Below are 18,396 nucleotides of genomic sequence, written 5' to 3'. Positions count from 1 at the left end.
TTTCCGGCATTTAAACCCCTCTGTTAGATGATTTTAGCGTGATGTAGCACAGCCGACACATTAAAATCTTTCGGACCACGGAAAACGCGAAAACCTTAACCGTTAACGACTTCTCCACTTAGCCGGTAATGTAGATGACAAAAGTGGTAGTCGTGCGGAGAAGTATCCATCAAACACTTTGATCCAAAGATGCATGCATTGGCTCGCTCAAATGACAGTAAACGGTTCACAGTAAGTTGTCGGAAGTTTTTACGCAGCTGGATTTTCTTTGAAATTGACAACTTCATGAGCACGGCAAGTTACTTTCGCGCAGCTCTCCGCCTCAAGGGTAAAGTGCTTCGTCGAAAGGGCCCATTCATCAGGACTTCCAGCTGAAGTAGATTTGCGGATGTTGAGCTAATTTGAATCCATGTGATCTATCCGCATCGACCAGAAGAAGTAGTAAGTGGTTCGTGAGGAAAGGGAAATGTTGGCGCTATCTTCTGCAGCCCTTGAGGGAGCACGGCTCAGCGCCAACCAGAGAAACGGGACACGGTGCTGACGCGTTGTCCACGGCTGGAAGGAAGGAGCGACGCGGGGAATAAACGTGGCACGGTCGTGGAGGTACCGGTGGCTAGCCACCGTACCTCCACGACGTGCCACGTTTCGAAGCGGGGTGCAAGGCGGTTGTCGCTTGCTTGCGCTGAGAGTGAGGACGAAGAACGGTCAACAACTTTCACTGAAATTTGTGTGACCGTATTGCACGTTTGCGCAGTTGCCTGCTGAAACTTATTGTCGCAAGAGTGCGAGGCAGACTACTCAGCCCTCTTCTCTCTTGTCGAATCACCTTCCACATCCTTATTGTAAGGAAGAACAACGGCTCTGGAAAGTTCCATCGCGTGCCTCGGAGCCAGAACATCGGCACGAGCTCCGTCGCGTGCCCAGTTCGCCTTTCCAGCTGAGCTATCGTTGTGACCGCTGTGTCTCCGGCCATCGCTCGACGACTCCAATAAACCTCGTCAGATTATGTACTACATACAGTGTACAACGAGCGGCGCGCTTCGACTCCATCGCTTTAGCTTGACGTCCTTCGAGTATAATTATTGACCTCCGCTACTCGCGCGCTTTTCTAAAGCGGTACATTGTTTGTTTCATTTGGCGTTATACAGAGTCTACCCTTCTCTTCAGCACGGCGGAGTGCAGTTCCTCTTCTGCCGGCACTAAACGACTAAACCACCTGCGCGAATCGTGGTCGCGCTGGGCGCACGCCGCGCGGTGCAAAACAAAGCACGAGCTAGGAAGACGCACAAAATGAAATCTTCGGCGGCGGCGGCCGTTTTCCGTTCCGCGTCGTTGGTCGGTCGTCGCCTCCCCCCCCTTGTTCTTCCCTGGAGCTGCAGTTGAGCGTATCTTTTCATCTCGTCAGCTTTTTTTTTTTTTTTTTTTTTCTTAATACTCTCTCTCTCTCTCCCCGAGTGGTTTAATTCCTCCCACCGAGCTGCTCCGAACTCACGTTGCGGACAGGCCTGTGCGGGGGGGGGCGACCCACTCTCGGGACTGGAGCAAGAGCGCGCGCGCGCCCGTCGCCTTTCTCTCTCGCCGTCGCCGCCGTGACCGTGCAGGCCGCCTGTTGCTGTCTGCGGCGCGCACGTGGTCACGACTCTCGCTTTGCCATTTCGCTCGGCTAATCTCTTCCGGCCTTAAAACAGGAAACAAACCTAGCTACGCGCTAGGATACCCCTTCTCCCGCCCATGCGGCAAGCAGCAGTGCAAACGCGGCGGCGCGTGCGTGCAGGCGCTTGTCGTTTCGATGCGTACCGCACGGCTTGCCCGGTGTGCCAATGCACGCGCCAGGAGTGGAAATGCATCTCTCTCGCTCGCTTTCTCCCCTTTCCGGTAATATTTTCCATTAGGCATAGCCGATTGCAGCCACCTCGTGAAAAACCACTACGTACTATACGTGACGCCTCATAGCCTCCGAGATCGAACAGCGCTTGCCATAGACGCCTGCAACTGAAAGGACGTTCCACATCCGCCGTCATGGCCATGAGTGGCGCTGGCTAACACTCCCATGGCGAATATTGTACACAAACGCCCAAGAAAAGCAATCGGAGGATGGTCGCCGCGGTAGGCTTAATTGGTAAAGCCGTAATGCGGAGGGTGTGGGTTCGGCTCCCACCTGCGGCAAGTTGTCTTTTCGTCGACTTTAATTTCTCTTTTTTTTATTGCGATAGCAATTATATGGATACTTTAACCGGATTTCTGCCGTCGCCGTCGCCGTGAGGTTCCTTATAGATAAAATCTTCGCCGCGCGCCGTATGCCCGAGCGGAAGCGTGCGGGGACGCGCGCTATCACGGATAGCGAACGCACTCAATCTCTCACGCGCAAGCAAGGAAGCAGGAAGCCAGCGCCGGAGGGAGCGGGGGGGGGGGGGGGGGGGAGGCGCACTTCTACTCTGCCAACAACCGCGCTCGTCGCTCGCCCGCACCGTCTCTTTATCTCCATACGGCTCTGACCTTTATGCGCTATGCATTCGCCGCTCAGTTTCCGTTGAAGCGATAGACCGCACGTACCTTCGCCCGCTGCGGCGTATGCGCTCGCTGCCAGCGTTTTGACAGTCGTTGTCTGCAGTCATTCAGTGTGATCTATTCATGTTTGTTTGTGCGCGCTCACACCACACTTGTTCATTCAGTTAGTAATAGTCGGGCCACATTTTCCAACGCATGCTACACATGCAATGCTGCCCGGATCGGCAGTGCAGCACTACAGGTGTGTCCCTTCGCACGCGCTGCCCACGGGAAGCGCTTCTCATCAACACCACCGTTTCACACGCGCCTTCTCGTGGTCATCGAGTCTCTATTCATGTCGGTCTACTTACGCCGCAGCACACCTGCTTACTTAATCAGCTCATGTTTACTACAATTCATATTGCTACCAATGCCGCTCACCTTACTTCGTATGACATTGCTGTGTTGCTATCGCATTCATTGCTTCGCCCTTAGGGCGAAACTGTGACATTTTTTTATTATTTCTTCATTTCAATTAGACGTAAAAGCCGGTGGCGTACCGACCGGGGGGGGGGGGGTCGGGGGGGGGGGTTGTAACCCCCCCCCTCCCCGCTTGAGGCCGAGAGAACCCCCCTTTTTGTTTAACCCCTTTTCTTTCCTTGCGCCTTCGAGTACTGCAACTAAGATGTAAGACGCGCAATCGTCTGCACACTTGCAAACTTGCGCAAAAAGCTCATTTTTTGAGAATTTCCCGTGAAGATATTGAAATTAGTGCTGTTTAGATGGTATTGGCAAACTAAGGCAAACTGTCAACCCCCCTGACAGAGACCCTGGGTGCGCTACTGGTAAACGCCAATTCGCGAGCACGTTTGCACAAGCCAGTGTGCGAATGGAGGTTGCGGGACAAACGACGACACCACCTAAGCACCGGGACGTCGACCGTCCAACTGTAAACTGCGCTTGTACGCAAATTTTTCCTGTATTGCACAGCGTATACGATTTCGCTCTCCCTCCGCGGCCTTTGTTTATAATCGTATCTGATAAATGCCGAATACCTGTGGCGTAGACAAATAATTTATTCGTTCACGAATGCCTTTTAAGCTATATTTAGCGTCAACGAGATCTAAAGACGCACGAAGTATGTCGCGAGCATGCATAAAATACACCCTGACATGCCTTCAAACAGTCAAATGAAATCGCTTAGTCGCCGAAGAGTTTCCGTGGAGTCTACGAAATTGATGCGGATTGTCCCTAAAGCCCGGGACATAATAATAAAAACAGTAGTAGTAGTAGTAGTAGTAGTAGTAGTAGTAGTAGTAGTAGTAGTAGTAGTAGTAGTAGTACAATACATCAATACTATTTTATCATCATCATCACGAGGGTTCGAGTACCTAAGGAGGTTATATTTTAAGTATATAACTTCCTTGCGAGTACCCTAGCTGCTTCGTTTGCATGACCTCGACGCAAATGGGTCGCGTAAAAAGTCGAGTTCAACCAAGAGGGTTCAAGCCACCTCTTGCATGCGGGTTGCCAGAACTTGTCTCGACACTCGCGCGTGCCGACCCGCTAGCGTTTACTTCAGCCCGACGACCGGTTTTCGGCCTGACAAACCGACTCGGCCCGACTTTTATCGCGTTCATGTGAACGCAGCGTTTAACCACAAGGAACAGGCGTCCGACGGATTTTCGGCGATGTCGAGAACAAATGCGACGCTGGGAGCGACGCTCACTCGACGCCAAGGTCTGCATATGCCAGATCACACCGCCGACACCCGAATGAAAGCCGGTCGACGCCGCGTGACGCCGGTCGGCGCCGACGCCGCAGATCCGTCGGAAGCTTGTTCCTTGTGGTTGGGCGAGACCAAATCGTTGGCGTCGCTGTCGCGTGCCAGTCAGGCGGTGGGCTTTGCCGCAAGACGCTCGTTGTCGTCGTCGTCACGCGCCAAGAATGCGTACTCCCGCAGCCGCAGCGTGGCTTGTTTGCGGGTGTGTGCGCGCGCGGGGCGCGTCCGCTTCTGGTTCCTCAATGGGGCGTGCGATGATGACCGCGCTCATCCCATCGGTCGGTGTGTGCGTGCTCGTCAAAAGAACGCGCGCTTGGGCGTGTGTGCGTGTATTTTTTTCGGGCAGGGCGGAACGTCTGCTTTCGGGGGCGAAGCGCGCCGCGCCGCGATCATGAACCGGAACGGGTGTGTTGTTGCGCTCCTCGTCTTGCTTGAAAGGAAGCCGGCAGCCGCGCGTTAACGCGGCTTTCAGGCTTTGTGCGCTCTCGGGCGTATACTACATGTTCGAATGTGTATTCGCTTATACGGTCGCGCATATGGTTTGGAGCCGAAAATGTTTAGTGCGTTTGGTGTCGTCCCCTTACGAGAATGAGTTTAACCAACCTGTGAAAATCAGTTGTAGACATTTATCGTTAAACGTTTATCAACGGATGCTCACGAGGCAACCTATTTACACAGTCTGCGAAGGTAGGCTGCGAAATAATATCCGACGACCCGAGGTGATTTTTTTCATACGCACTGAAATTTCGGAATGCAGGTGCTCGATCGGGATGCAGACCCCGCGGGGTTGGAATTCGAGCCCGCGTCCTCTCGGTTGACAGCAGTACCTCCTTTTCTTTTTTTTTTTTTTATCCAGCGGCCGTGGCAGTACATCGCCTCCACTGCATTAGTGCGGCAGATCTTTTCAGCAGCTTTATTATTTCACTTTGCCGGAAGGCGAACACAGTACATTTTGCTTACCAACTGAACAACGCAAGCACTGCAGTACCGTGGCGGGTCTCTGCAGCAACTTTATTTCACACTTTTTTAATTGTTTTTATCAAAATGTGTAAATACCATTCTTCCTGACCACAAATTATTAGTCTACTAGGAGTAACCGTGCGTCAGAAGCAGAGTAAAGAAAAAAATATATTGTATTGGATATGGATGTTACGTGCGTGGACTTGGAGTATACATTTCTCAATAATCTAGGGCTGGGCGCTGGAGTAGTCATGGACAGAGTAACCAAGATGTGCCCAACCATGAGGAGCTGCGAATAGTCGTGCGCCAGATAAGCCGAAAAAAGAATCCCCTTTCACGTCCATTTCTCGCTTTCGCGATTGGTTCGTTTCTGACATTGCGGGTTTCCTTCAATCGTCTGCGCGGTAACGGAGGCGTGCAAAGCATCGGACGCTGGCTTTCTGTCATGTTGGTCATACACGAAAGGGAAAAATTGTCATCCACCCGATTTTAGCACGAAGCTATATACGAAAGAAACGCATACGGGTTTCACGGAAAGGAAACTTCGCATATGATGCAGTTCCTTTCTTTAAAAAAACAAAAGAAAAAGACCCATGTCGTGCTACAGTCGCATAACCGATTTGCAATATTAACCCCCGTATTCAGAAATGCATCTAAACTTGAAGCCCACGCTTGACTTGATTTAAATGATGGCTGTCGTGAACGCACCAAAGAAACGCTACGACCGTCTTTTGCACGTTCACGCCAGACATCATTTATAACCCGCAAGGTGGATGGAAGTTCACGGAAGGGAAAAATTGTCATCTGCCCGACTGTAGCACGACATGTTTTTTTTTTCCGGAAAGTAACATGTCAGGCACGGTGAGACATGTTTAAACGTTCGAACACAGTGAAAAAGACGACACAGTGGACGGAGCATCGGCCGATTTTCGGCGAGAAGCGACCGCCGTGTGGAAAAGCGTTCTTCTTTCCCCTGACGGAAGCCTGCACCGCGACGTGACGGGAGAAGAAACGGCTGTGTGAACGAGGCCACGCTCCGACGACCGTTGATGGCCACGTGCGCCGGCGGCAGGCACTCCTTTGTGCCCCGAAGAAGAGCCGGCACGCGTGGACCTGTCTCCTGGCGTATTCGACTGGCGCCCGTTTCGGGGCACTCTCGTACTGCTACGCTGCGAGTGCCATACAAGAGCTGCGAAAGACAACATTGAAGCTACAATCAACCATACGAAGCAAAAAATGATCGGGCGGCGCGCACTAGGGAGCGTGCATGGTCACCCGATCTAAGAGCGCATGGTTCAATTGAAATGTAGAAATAACAACGGATAGGGAAATAAAAGCGGACGAAAGGGCAACTTGCTGCAGGTGGATGCCGAACCCATGTGGCTCTCTTTCGCGACCTTTCTGTCGCACTTAGCCTCTGCTCACGGCAAGACCGTCAAACTTGGAGCGCCACATATGAGCGTAGTTTGTCAGCTTGTAGCTTAACGCGATTTAGCGAGACTTCTTTTCCAGAAGCAAGCACGCTGCGTACGCGGTTGGCTCGCCGTGGAACGGCAGAGTTCACAGTCTTCATGTATACATATACGACAAGATCCGTCCCGTCGATTTATAGCCTCAGTTCCAATCTCGAGTCTGAGCTGCTGCGCTAAAAAGCTGGCCCGTTTATGTGCGTTGCGTCACTGCTCGCAAGCGGGGACAGCGAAGTCACGCCACTTTGGGCCGCGCGAATTTGTGCGTGTCCGCGCGGACGCTTGCATGCCTGCAGCTGGCGGCGGCTCATTGTGATTCAATTCGCATTGAGTTGAGGGAGAGCGACGGACGGTCGGACGTAACGGGACCCAATCTCGCGCGTGCTGCAGCTGTGCGTATTCGCGAAAGCTGTTCGACGGCATGAATTTCTTGCTTTTAGTTCAAGAACTTCGCTTGTATTTTATTGTGCATGCATGGGCGCATGTGCCATGGGGGCTTCGTGTTTCTCTTTCCACTATGAGCTCCCCCTTTAGCTCCTGGTTTTTACTCTGCTCGAGAAGTACGTTCGCATCCACTTGCCGGACGCGGTGGACGGGTTTTCCAGTGGAGCGTGTATAGCGTAGCTTTTTTTCTTCTATAGTGCTGCGCGTTGAGAGAGCGGCGATCTGCTAAACCCACTGCGCCCGGTCGACTGTGACGCGTCTTGCTTAATATCCGCTGCGGCGCAGAAATGGAATGGAAATCGAAATGTCCCGCACGGTTAGCTTTGCCCGTGCAATCGCGAAGGCGTGCGCGTAGACCGCGAGGGTTGTGAACTGGGCGTAGAACTAAAATTTGGAATCGGCTACAAAAAAAAAAAAGGAAAAAAAAACGCTTGTTTGCCCGCGGGTAGCGCGGACAATGCTGAATATAACATCGTGTTAAAACAGGGACGAAAAGAGAGAGAGATGGACGACACAGAGCGCTGAATGCTATAGTTGCCTTTGCAAACGGGCATTTGCGGCTGTTATCATTTCACTAACTGCATCCATGCATTGGAACATCGTTGCACTGTTATACCGGGTGTATGTACGAAGACTTTAAGCAATATTAAAAAATAACCATTTTGACATCAATGGACCTTCGGAGACATGCCGGTATTGGTGGCGACCATGGGGTGACGGGTGATACGTGCTAATTAATCGCTAATTAACAACAATACATTAATTTGCTTCTAACATTAATTTTAAGCGGGCTCATCGTGCAAGCCATATCAACTTTTGTATCTGGAAGAGTGCGATTACCCGCAAAACAATGGCACGACAAAATTCGGCTATCAGAGCGCGCGAAACCGAAACTGAGTGCGGCGAGCGCGAAGCCACGCCCCTAGAGGCGACGCTCTGCCTACGTCACCGTCTGCCGCTCCGTGCTCCTCGCTTTCGCAGCGCGCTGGCTCCGTGACATCATACTGACGTACCGGCGCTGGGTTACGACGAGCATTAAAAACACACACGCGCACGCAAGCACGCACGCAAGCACACACACACACACACACACACACACACACACACACACACACACACACACACACACGCACACGCACACACGCACACACACACACGCACACACACACACACACTCGCACACACACGCGCACACACACGCACACACACACACACACACACACACACACACACACACACACACACACACACACAGTGTAGTTAACAGCCTCTTACCGCGAGATTAACGAAAATTGGGTTTTGTGACAATACTTTATTAGTCTAAACTTACTCGCCTTCGAGGTACTCTATGCTTTTGGTTAACGACCGTCTCAAGCGTTTTGACAAGGCTCTTCGTCAGTCGAAGACAAGTTCCCTCGTCGAAACATTGGTTCCAGGCTGAGGCTTCGTTTGCTCGTCCACTGTCGATTAATTGCAACTCTTCATCTTCTTGCGAACCCGGGCTTGTCTTTTAGTAAAATGCGTTTATCCGCGGTACCTGTTGGCTTATTGTGAACAGGCATGGGGGCAGCGAGTGAATGGAGTGCGAATGGGCTCAACCAGTGAGAACCACAGGTAACGTACACCTTCCAGAGGCGCTTGGATTTAAAGTGTACGGAAGCATCAACCGGTCAGCAGTCGAGATAACCAAGAAAAGTGTAAAGCCACAGGAACGAGGGAAACACACACGTAGCGCTACGTTTGTGTCTCCCTTATTCTTCTCTTGCTGTGCCTTTTAGTGCTACAACTAGTTCTCTGTCATGCAATACCAACAAGCCCACATAGCTGCCCTAGGTCCATTAAAGGCATAGGTAGCGGTACAAGGTAGATTGAGAAGTTTTGAGGAAGAGAAAAAAATATGTATACAAAAAGTTGTCGCAGTTTCACCTGAAAGGCGAAGCATCAATTGCGATAGCAAATTTGAAGAGAGCTATACGGAGTAATTATAGCAGCTTTATCAGAATAGAAGGAATAGCATCTATAGCATATCTGATTAACTCAAGCAGGCTATGTGACTGTTTGTCACCGCCCCGTTTCATAGGGAATGCCAATAAATCAAGGAGCCTATACAGTAACTCTAGACCCCCCCCCCCCGGCCTATACAGTCGTCACACCACAAATCGGTCAAGGCACTCGGGAAGTTTTTGCGTTCCAGTGGCCTATTAGAGAGACTATAGTTTCACGGATGTTCCCAACCTCCTCTATTTATTTACATGTTCTTGCCTTTGTTTTGTCTCTCCGCGATTGTTTTCGTGTTTCATTTCCCCTTACCCTTCCCCCAGTGCAGGGTAGGAAACCGGAATCTCTTCTAGTTTTCCTCCTTGCCTTTCCTACCCCGTTTCCATCTCTCTCTCTCTCTACTCCCGCTGAGCCGTGCTCCCTCAAGGGCTGCAGAAGATAGCGCCAACCTTTCCTTTCTCAAACGAACCGTAATCTCTCTATAGTCCCCAGCCCGCGGGGCAGAAACGTGCACATCTGCCCCTGCCATCGCTACCCTCGATGACCTCTGGTTTCGATGTCCGAAGTTTTCGAAACGTTTGAAGTCGAGAGGGTCAAATTAGCTGCGTGACAAATAGTGTGTCGCGCCGCGCTGCTTCATGGCGATGACCGCGTGAGGGCCCCCAGGCAGGCATGCAGGACCACCTTTCTAAAGGACGTTACTGCGATTCGCGGGACGACGAAAGGACAGAAGCGACTCGGCTAACAAAGGCCTCTGTTTCGCAGTCACATGTGATACCTTTTAACAGCGCAGGATGCGCTTGGACTAAGGCGATTACATGCCGCGTAACCATCCCCCATCAGCCCCTGCCACTGAAGCCTTTTCTTCTTCTGGGAGTCCGTGCTCCTGGCAGGGAAGCAGAAATGGGCCCCTCTTTCCTCTATGCAGCCATATCTCACTCTCCGTGGTCGAAGGTCGACATTCGGCTGTTTTCTTGACTGCTTCGTTGCCTGCTAGTTGTGCGCTTAAGTTTCTGTCAGTGTTTGCGAACAGATACGGGACTTTCACTGGCCAGTCGTCGGAACCACACCCTTACTCTTTAGATTTTACCCGCCGGGATGCTTCAGTGACTGCGACATTTCAACTGGAGTTGTAGGACTGTGTTTCATGGCAGGCTCCGGATTTCACCGCAGTTCATCTGCATGGTTTCAGCAATCTTTATTTTCGTTATCGTTCTAGGGAAAATGCTGTCGTATCGGTGCGGTTTATCGTTAAACGTGGAGCGTGTTCATACAGTATTGCCTCTGGTTGACTTTTCCAGATTAGCTTTTCGGCAAAGCTGAGTGCATCTAAGGTGAACGTATACCTTACACCACCTAAAGGGCATGACCTTCATAAATCGGCGTGCCATGTCTGTCTTTTGATAAGCAATGAGCAGTGCCAACACATGATAACATTGATAACATATTCCAGTACATTGATGATAACATTGACAGTACCATATTCCGCCTTCGCCTCCGTTTCTTGGCTCTGTTTTACAACTGTTGACGCCAAACGCGATTCGGCAGCCGAAACGTGGTGGAACGCGGTAGCTGCTATCGAACGAGCCGGTAAAATGGCTGCACTTGTCATTACTCGGTGGAATCGATGCATCAATTGGTTTGCCGAAGAGTGGTTCTGTGCAGTCCATGCTCGTTGTGCCCCGCCATTTCCCAGTGAAGCGACGTTTGAGAGGGAGACAACAGCGCTGGGCCCTCAGTTAAGACGGGGAACTTCTTTTCTGCTTTCTATACGGGCCAACAGTCGCCGCCAGCTCCTAACAGCATTGCCTGTATCCCGCTCAGCGCCAACATTTTAGACACGTTGCGCTACGGGGCCGCGAAGTAGCAGGAGCCCGCCTCGAAGAATCGAAAAGGCTATGAACCCAACCAAACATTAGTGCTGGTGGGGAGCGAGCGATGGCACAGCCGAGGTCTATGAGGCGTCGGTCGACGCGCGCGCGCGTTTTTGTTTCCGTTCTTCGTTGTATGTGCGCGGAGGGTGTGTCAATTTCTGTGTGTGTTCGCGTCTGCCTGTCAGGGAGCGGGGGAGCGACCGACCTTGGCTGTTCGGGTGTGCACGCCGCTTTGTTCCCGTTGTCTTCGCTCTCACTCGCCGTGTTTGTGCTCGCGGGTCACCGGCTCCGCACCGTGAAGCAGCTCCGCCACCGGCTTGCCTGTTGTCCGCTGTCGCCGACAAAGTTTTATATTCTTCTTTTGTGCTTGATTGGGCTAGTAACCTTTTCGTGCATAGAGTGCGCGAAAAAAGAAGCAGGGCTGCTTCTGAGTAGTGCTTCCAGCCATTTCAGGACTTTATCCTCTGCTTCCTCGCCACATTTTTTTTTTTTTTTTTGTAAGGGATATCGACTTTATTGTTTTGTCTCTTTCCCTTTCCACTCAGCTCCCACGCCATGCCCACTTTTTTTTTTTTTTCTTCTTGGTTTTATGATCCGTCTCCTCTCGGATAGGCGCACCCTTGCTTTGCCGAAATTCACTGCGGCCTCTTGTCATTTTTCTTGGCTCCGCCTTTGTTTTGCGTTCTGCTTTTCGGGTGGCGGCGTTGTATTGCTGTGGTGGGAGAGGGAATGGTTATTCCGGCTCAGTGTGCGTTTCTGCGTCTGTTAACAATATCGGTCGTTTGTGGCCGCCACCATGGTTACGTGGAATGGGTCGAAAACAGAGCCAGACAGAGCAGGTAGTTCTCTCGCGGCTGCTTAGGTGGACTCAAGTTTTACCGCCTAAACCGCCGTTTCGCTTGCGGGGCCAGCTCATGATATAGTGGCGTCGTTTGTTATACATTTCGCTGCAAAACACTTGTTCAGAAATACCACACGTCGATAGTTCAGTTCTTAAATCAAATACAAATAGTGCGGGACGGGGTGACGAATTCGTTATAATTAAACTTCTACAGATTATAACGAATTCGTCGGAACAGTAAATAGACAGCGTTATAAGCGGTATTTCGTTAAAAGTGGAGAGGTCATTAAAAGCCATAGTAACGTCGGAATGGCACACCAACTGCACGGGAGCTTGTAAAACGAATAATAAATGTGATACTCGATAGCGGCGAGGCAGACGAAGTTATGGTGACAACTGTGAGCAGCTGCCTCTCTTGCTGGTTATGTTCCCATTATTGAATATCGTCACATGCTGTAACATGTCAGTATATTATATATGCATCTAACGAATATTATCATGAATTAATAATAAACTGAAACTGAAACAGGCATGCCTAAGGAGCTGCCACCATATGGCACCGTGACCTTTGCAAATGTCTCTGCTTTTCCAGATTGATAGGAATAAAAGCAAATGGTCACCAATGCTGCCAAGTGTGGTCACAGGCAGTCTTGTGCTGCTTCGCATTTCATGTTAAGTAGACCTGCACCGCTGTAAATCACCTGCTCTCATTTCACTGCTGTTGAAGCTGTGAGAAAATTTGCATTTATTTGGTTTAAGAGGGCTTGCTATAACAAGCTGTAGAAGAAAGAAAAAGTATAATGTATGCTTTATTCTTGGTAACCTTACACCATAAATATGAAGCTGTATCATATGGCAGTAAAGAAATGCTCGCTATTTCGTGCATATATTGTATGCATAAAATATATGCACCAACATAGACACCTGTCATTCTGTAGGTTCTCACCCTCATGTCTTTTGCATTGTTGCAGGGAGTGGGCTGAGCTGTGGGCGCATTGAACAGCGCTTTCCTGAGGAAGACTGGAAGGACACGCCTTTCATCGAGGGCATCGAATCCTTCTGCCAGCCGCAAGGATGGGCCCTGGTCACAGCACGCCGCCAGCCGAACTTCTTCGTAGCCGTGCTCACAGACATCGACGCGCAGCGGCACTACTGTGCTTGCCTTGCCTTCAACGAGCCCGTGGCCTTGACGCCTGCGGCACTGCAACGTCGACGTCCCGACGAAGAAGACGAAGACGATGAGCAGGATGAACTGGCAGCCACGGCTGCAGGCCTCAGTGGTGGGGGTACGGGGACGCTAGTGCAACATCACTCGCTTATGTACGCCCCCAAGTGCCTGGTGCTTGTGTCACGGCTTGACTGTGTGCCAGCCTTCAAGGTGAGCTTTCTTGGCCCTGAGATATGAGTGGATGTAGGTGTTCATTAGGTCATATGTCATGCTGGAAGGGGCTGGACCACCAATTTTGCTGCAGACGGGCATTTTAGTTATAAAAAGCATTTACACAGGAAATGTTTCTAGTAGAAGGGCCTCTCCTGAGCCACTTATGTACCTGGCTGAGGAAGTTAAATTGACTTCAGGCTTTTCATGTGTTGGACAAGCAGGTTAGAGTCAATGACTCCATCTTGTATCAAGGCCCCTCCAGGCTGTCTGTCCATCTCCCACAGACCGCAAGGTTTACGCTTGCTTATGTCAGACCTGAAGTTTAAGAAATGGCTGGGACACAAAGTGCATTCTTTGGTCTGCTGGTAAATTGGACAACATTGACATCTAAGTTCTCCTTTTGGCAAGGAGTGGACATCAAGACCGCTGTGAATTTTTGAAGAAAGGTTTTCAGGCGCAGTGGTGATCCTCTGCATGCCACTGGTCTTGCAGACAGCTGAAGATCCAAAATGTGCAGCCTAGGGAGGGACAAACACTTTTACCAAATAGAAAACTTATGCTCAAGTTATGGTTTGACGAAGAAAGAAAATTTTCCCACGCAAGAGCTGACTTCTCTTCAGTTTCGACGCTTAATTTCATGCAGTAATTGCATGAAATTAGTGAGCAGTAATTTCATGGAATTAGGGAGCATTGTGATAATAAGGTAGTGAGCCAAGGAAGCAAAGAAGTACACCTGTGACCAAAAGTATACGGACCAGGCGTTGCGTGATAAAGCCGATTTTTTTCTCGGCCTGTGAACGTAACTTAAAAATGAGGACTGCCATCCAAACTTGGCATTGCGAACTTTTCAGTGTACTCGTAAATTCCTGTTTATGCTTGTTAATTACAAAGAAATTCAATTTTTTTCAGCAACCCTGTGGTTCGTATATTTTTGCTCACACGTGTGTGTACATGCATCAGAGTTCTGCTTACACAAACTTTATTCGGAGATTCGATGTGCTTTCATCTTATGCTGAAATTTCAACTGCTCTGTAATTTAAGAGCATATGTCATGCTATGTATACTTTTGGTGAGGTCAGTATTGCTACTCACAGTAAAGGTTTGTGAAACATTGAGATCTACAAAACAATTGTGTACGCCATACACAATTGTGTATGCTAACAGTTTTTTTCAACCTTCACACAACTACTGAGCATTTGTCCAGAAAACACTTCCATTACTGTTTAAAGATTATGCTTAACAAAAAATCATGCCATTCATTTTACTGATAGAAAAGCTGGCTGGCATCTTTCAGTACTAGGTCTGAAGCGACTATCAGTTTACGGTCCTAGCCTTAGTGGTATTTACTTTTCTGCTTGGCTTGGGGTAAAACGTCATTGGAGATTCAGTATCTTTTTTTCATTGGAGTCTTAACTGAGTGTTATGTTGCTTCCCAGTGGTCACGAATAGTGCTGTTGTCGCACTTGCCCTCATGTTCATGGCACTTGTAAACCACCATTGCTAAACAGATAAGGTTACTTGCCACAGGCGCTATTCAAAAACACTATTTTCTCATGTGGCAGAAGCTGCGACTAATGCTGAACTTGGGTATTCCTTGATAGGTTCAACAGCAGCAATTTTGAATGATGATGGAATTTACAGAGCTTGTGTGATATTGGTATTGGGCATCACTCTGTGTCTGGCTCCTCTTGCGTTAGCTTCTATTAAGGAAGCTTCAATGATTATAAGAAACATACAAGGGCGTTTTTTTTTTCTTCGAATCATATTTGTTTAGTCTGATGTATGTTATACATGTTGCCTGCACATTTCATTTGTGTGTGTGTATATATATATATATATATATATATATATATATATATATATATAGAGGTTCAGAGGAAAGGAAGTAAACACTATTTTCTGCTACCCTTTTGGGAGCACGGCTCAGCGCCTCTTACAAATAACTGGCTTACTTCCCTGTATGCATGTCCTCAGATTAGTTTTTTTTTTATCGTATCAAATCAAATCTTTATTTACATCACCAGGATGCTTGGGGGTGTTGACAAAAAGCCTTTATACAGCCTTGACTAGGGTCGTACATCCTGGTAATGTATTTTCAGTTTTTATTTAATGCTGGTGTTGACTGAGTTAAACCATCGCACCTGCCATTTTTTGTTTTTCCAGAAAGTTTTAAAATTAACTGTCACAATGACTCACTTTTGTGTATGAGAAGTCTTAAAATATAGAGGGAGAGAGAAAGGGGAGAGGGAGTGCAGATCGAGGAATGCTGAACCACAACAGTCTTACTGCTTTTTTTTTTTTCTTCTCCCACCCCTCTCTCATTGGCTCTTCCCTTTCCCCTTGCTTTGTGTCCTGGTTGTGGGACGACCAGAACTGCCTAGGCATCATCTACACAGTGTACATAGACAATCTGCAAGTCCAGATTGAGACCCTCGTGGGCAACATCCTCGGTTGTGTCCAGGTGCCAGCACCAGGTGACCACCCATTTTTTTAGCTTTGCATTTCTCTCTCTTTTCTTTGAGTAGTGGCCTTCAAACTAAAATTTTTGTGTATGTGCAACACTTTTCTCTGCTTGGTCACTTTCTCTCTCCCTCTGTTCTCTCATTTGCCTCTGTTCTTTTTTTTATTTATTCCTGCACAGCCTCCTTTTCTGCATAACCAATTATTGTCTTTCTGAGCTGCCACATTTTGCACCTCGGCACGACAGTATTACTTTCGGCCCTTGCGAAGTATAAGACTTCTTCATTTCTGAGCTATGCTTTATACGTCATCATAATGACACTGTTGCTTTTTTGGCTGATGTATTTAGAAATAGGTGCCATTGAGAGTATAGTTATTTGTGCAGTTTTTCACAGACTTTTTACATATTCCCTTCAGGCACTGTGTACACAATTATGCATGCCAAGATAAGGCATCAAAAGCAAAAGAACTGATGAAAATATTTAATATGTGTCGCAAACATTTTCAAATGCTTTTGACTGGACCTGTGCTACAAGTTTGAATAATATCTGTAAGGTGTTTTTAGTAAAACGACTTGGAAGGTAAACACGTCCTGGTGCTTTCTCTCAGTATCAGTTTGCCGTGATGTAGCGCGTTTGCTTCTTTCATTGTTTTTCACAATGTTTTACATCCAGCATATGTTTCACGTAACTGGATGCGTGCTTTATAAGTATGCTAGACAGGAAATTGTTGAAGTTCTCATGTCTGATGTTCCTATAAAGAGTTCTCGCATTAAGTCCACATTGTGTAAACTTGACAAACTCACTGAAAAATTGAAAGTTCGTAATCCGTTTTGAAGCAGCCTTTCGAGATTCTGACGATGCAAGAAATGTGGTCAAACTAAATTTTCAATGGACATTAATTAATTGGCACTTGAATGGGATATATTGCACCACAGTACTGCATTTGTGTTCTCTAGACTTAGCCGTTAGTAATGTATTTTCGGCTATGAAATTACAGGAGAAAATGAGTAACTTGTGTTGATCGGTGAATTCTTTTTATTCGGTGCATTATTCCTACTGCCTATGCCTCATTGCATTACTCTTTTATTTTTTTTATTTTATTTATTTATTTTTTATTTTTATTTTTACTCACTATTTTGGTGCAGCATAGTGAAGCCAGAGCAAGCATCAGCCAACAAGGCCATTTGGATGTAAAAGCAGCCTATGATTGGCTAACGCCATGGCTATCATGCACCTCCCTCTCGTGATTGGCCCAGTGCACAAGTCTTGCCTATTAGGGGAGCTCCCTCAAGTGCAAACACTCATGTGAATTCATCTCCCTTGCAGACTCTCATCAATCAATCAATCAATCAATCAATCAATCAATCAACCAACCAATCAATCAATCAATCAATATTATTCTTTTTCCTGACCTGGCTATTCTATGTTTCTCCCAGGGGGCCCTCAGGTGCGCTTCTCCATCGGGGCAGGTGACCGGCAGGCATTGCAGCCGCCACTCAGTGCACTGCTGCCCATAACATCCTGCATGGTCTACGAGCTCTTCCAGCAGCTCGGTACGGCTGCTGTTATGTTTCTATGAGCCGCTACTTAATGTGCTTTGCACAGCCAGGAACAGCGTGTCTTATTCAATACTTGCTCATGTGCCTGTCAGCATGTCCGTCCATCTTGTGACATTCGCTTGATATCAGAGCACGTTTGTTTCCTTCCATTGCAGTGCAGATTCAATTTCGTCTTTGACAGGCAAATTATGGCGCATCATTCAAGTACCCTAGTGCCACCAGATAGTTGCTATAAACGATACCTTCAGTGATTAGTTACTTTTTCCTCGAATGCTAAAGCAGCAGGTATGCAGTTGGCAACTATAATGATAGCTTAGTTATTGACCACTAGAGCATGCAGATTATCTGTGCTTGAAATCGTAATGTGATGGCTGATTTGTTGTCTTGTGCTTTCTTTTTTTTGTGGGCTTTAAGTAAACAACCTGTGACTTTGTGAACTGAGATGCTATTCCCAGCTTTGCTGTGTGGAAGGTCTTGCCTTGTTTATAACTTGTGTTAAAGCTGGCCTTTCATTTACAATAAATTTTTTTGTAGAAACCTAAATGGATGCCAAAGAGCAATTACAAAGTTAGGCTAGATTTATAGACTGCGCAAATAGCACAGTCCTTCTGTCAAAGGAGCCTAGACATGCCCAAGAGGACAAAAGTGATATGGATGGCAACAGCTGTTTGAAATCCAGACATCGTCTCCCTGTTGCATCATAAATTTTGGCATCATGACTGGTTGTCTTTGAATGAAGTATGCCAGTTCCATAGCATTTAAAGATAAAGGAACAAACAAACTGAACCCGACATAATTTGTGGACACTTTCCTGCAGACAGAATGCTGAAATACTAGATCCAAATTCGGTGAAATTCATGAGATTGTAATGACATCGGCATTGCAGTTTCGACGTGGAATTCAAGCAGTGAAGTCTAGCTTTAATCTTCCGTTGCTAATAATCGGTCTGTTCCCTATAAATAAATGTGAAAATAGATCTGATAGGCTAACCTGCCTGTCCAGAATAATTTGTTAATTATTTCTATTTAGCGTCCCTTTAATGATTGGCAGCTATCCCAACTTACCTTCTGCGAAAGCTGTCCCACCACTTACAAGGCCTAACATTTGGGAAGTCATGCACTACATTTTGTTCCCTCTA

At 48.0% G+C, this 18,396-nt stretch overlaps 1 protein-coding gene across 1 annotated transcript in view; it reads left to right on the top strand.

Annotated features, from left to right (window-relative positions):
• Nucleotides 1-18,396, top strand: part of LOC119450257 (myotubularin-related protein 5-like) — a 131,999-nt gene that overhangs the window by 43,637 nt on the left and 69,966 nt on the right. The window contains 3 exon segments of the mRNA XM_037713650.2: nucleotides 12,828-13,234; nucleotides 15,609-15,711; nucleotides 17,136-17,252. Of these exon segments, the coding sequence (XP_037569578.1) occupies nucleotides 12,828-13,234; nucleotides 15,609-15,711; nucleotides 17,136-17,252 (627 nt within the window).

The sequence above is a fragment of the Dermacentor silvarum genome, chromosome 4 (genome assembly GCF_013339745.2).
Source record: "Dermacentor silvarum isolate Dsil-2018 chromosome 4, BIME_Dsil_1.4, whole genome shotgun sequence".
Lineage (NCBI taxonomy): Eukaryota > Metazoa > Arthropoda > Arachnida > Ixodida > Ixodidae > Dermacentor > Dermacentor silvarum.
The sequence above is the reverse complement of the archived record's forward strand: the minus strand, read 5'-3'. Positions and strand labels throughout refer to the sequence as shown.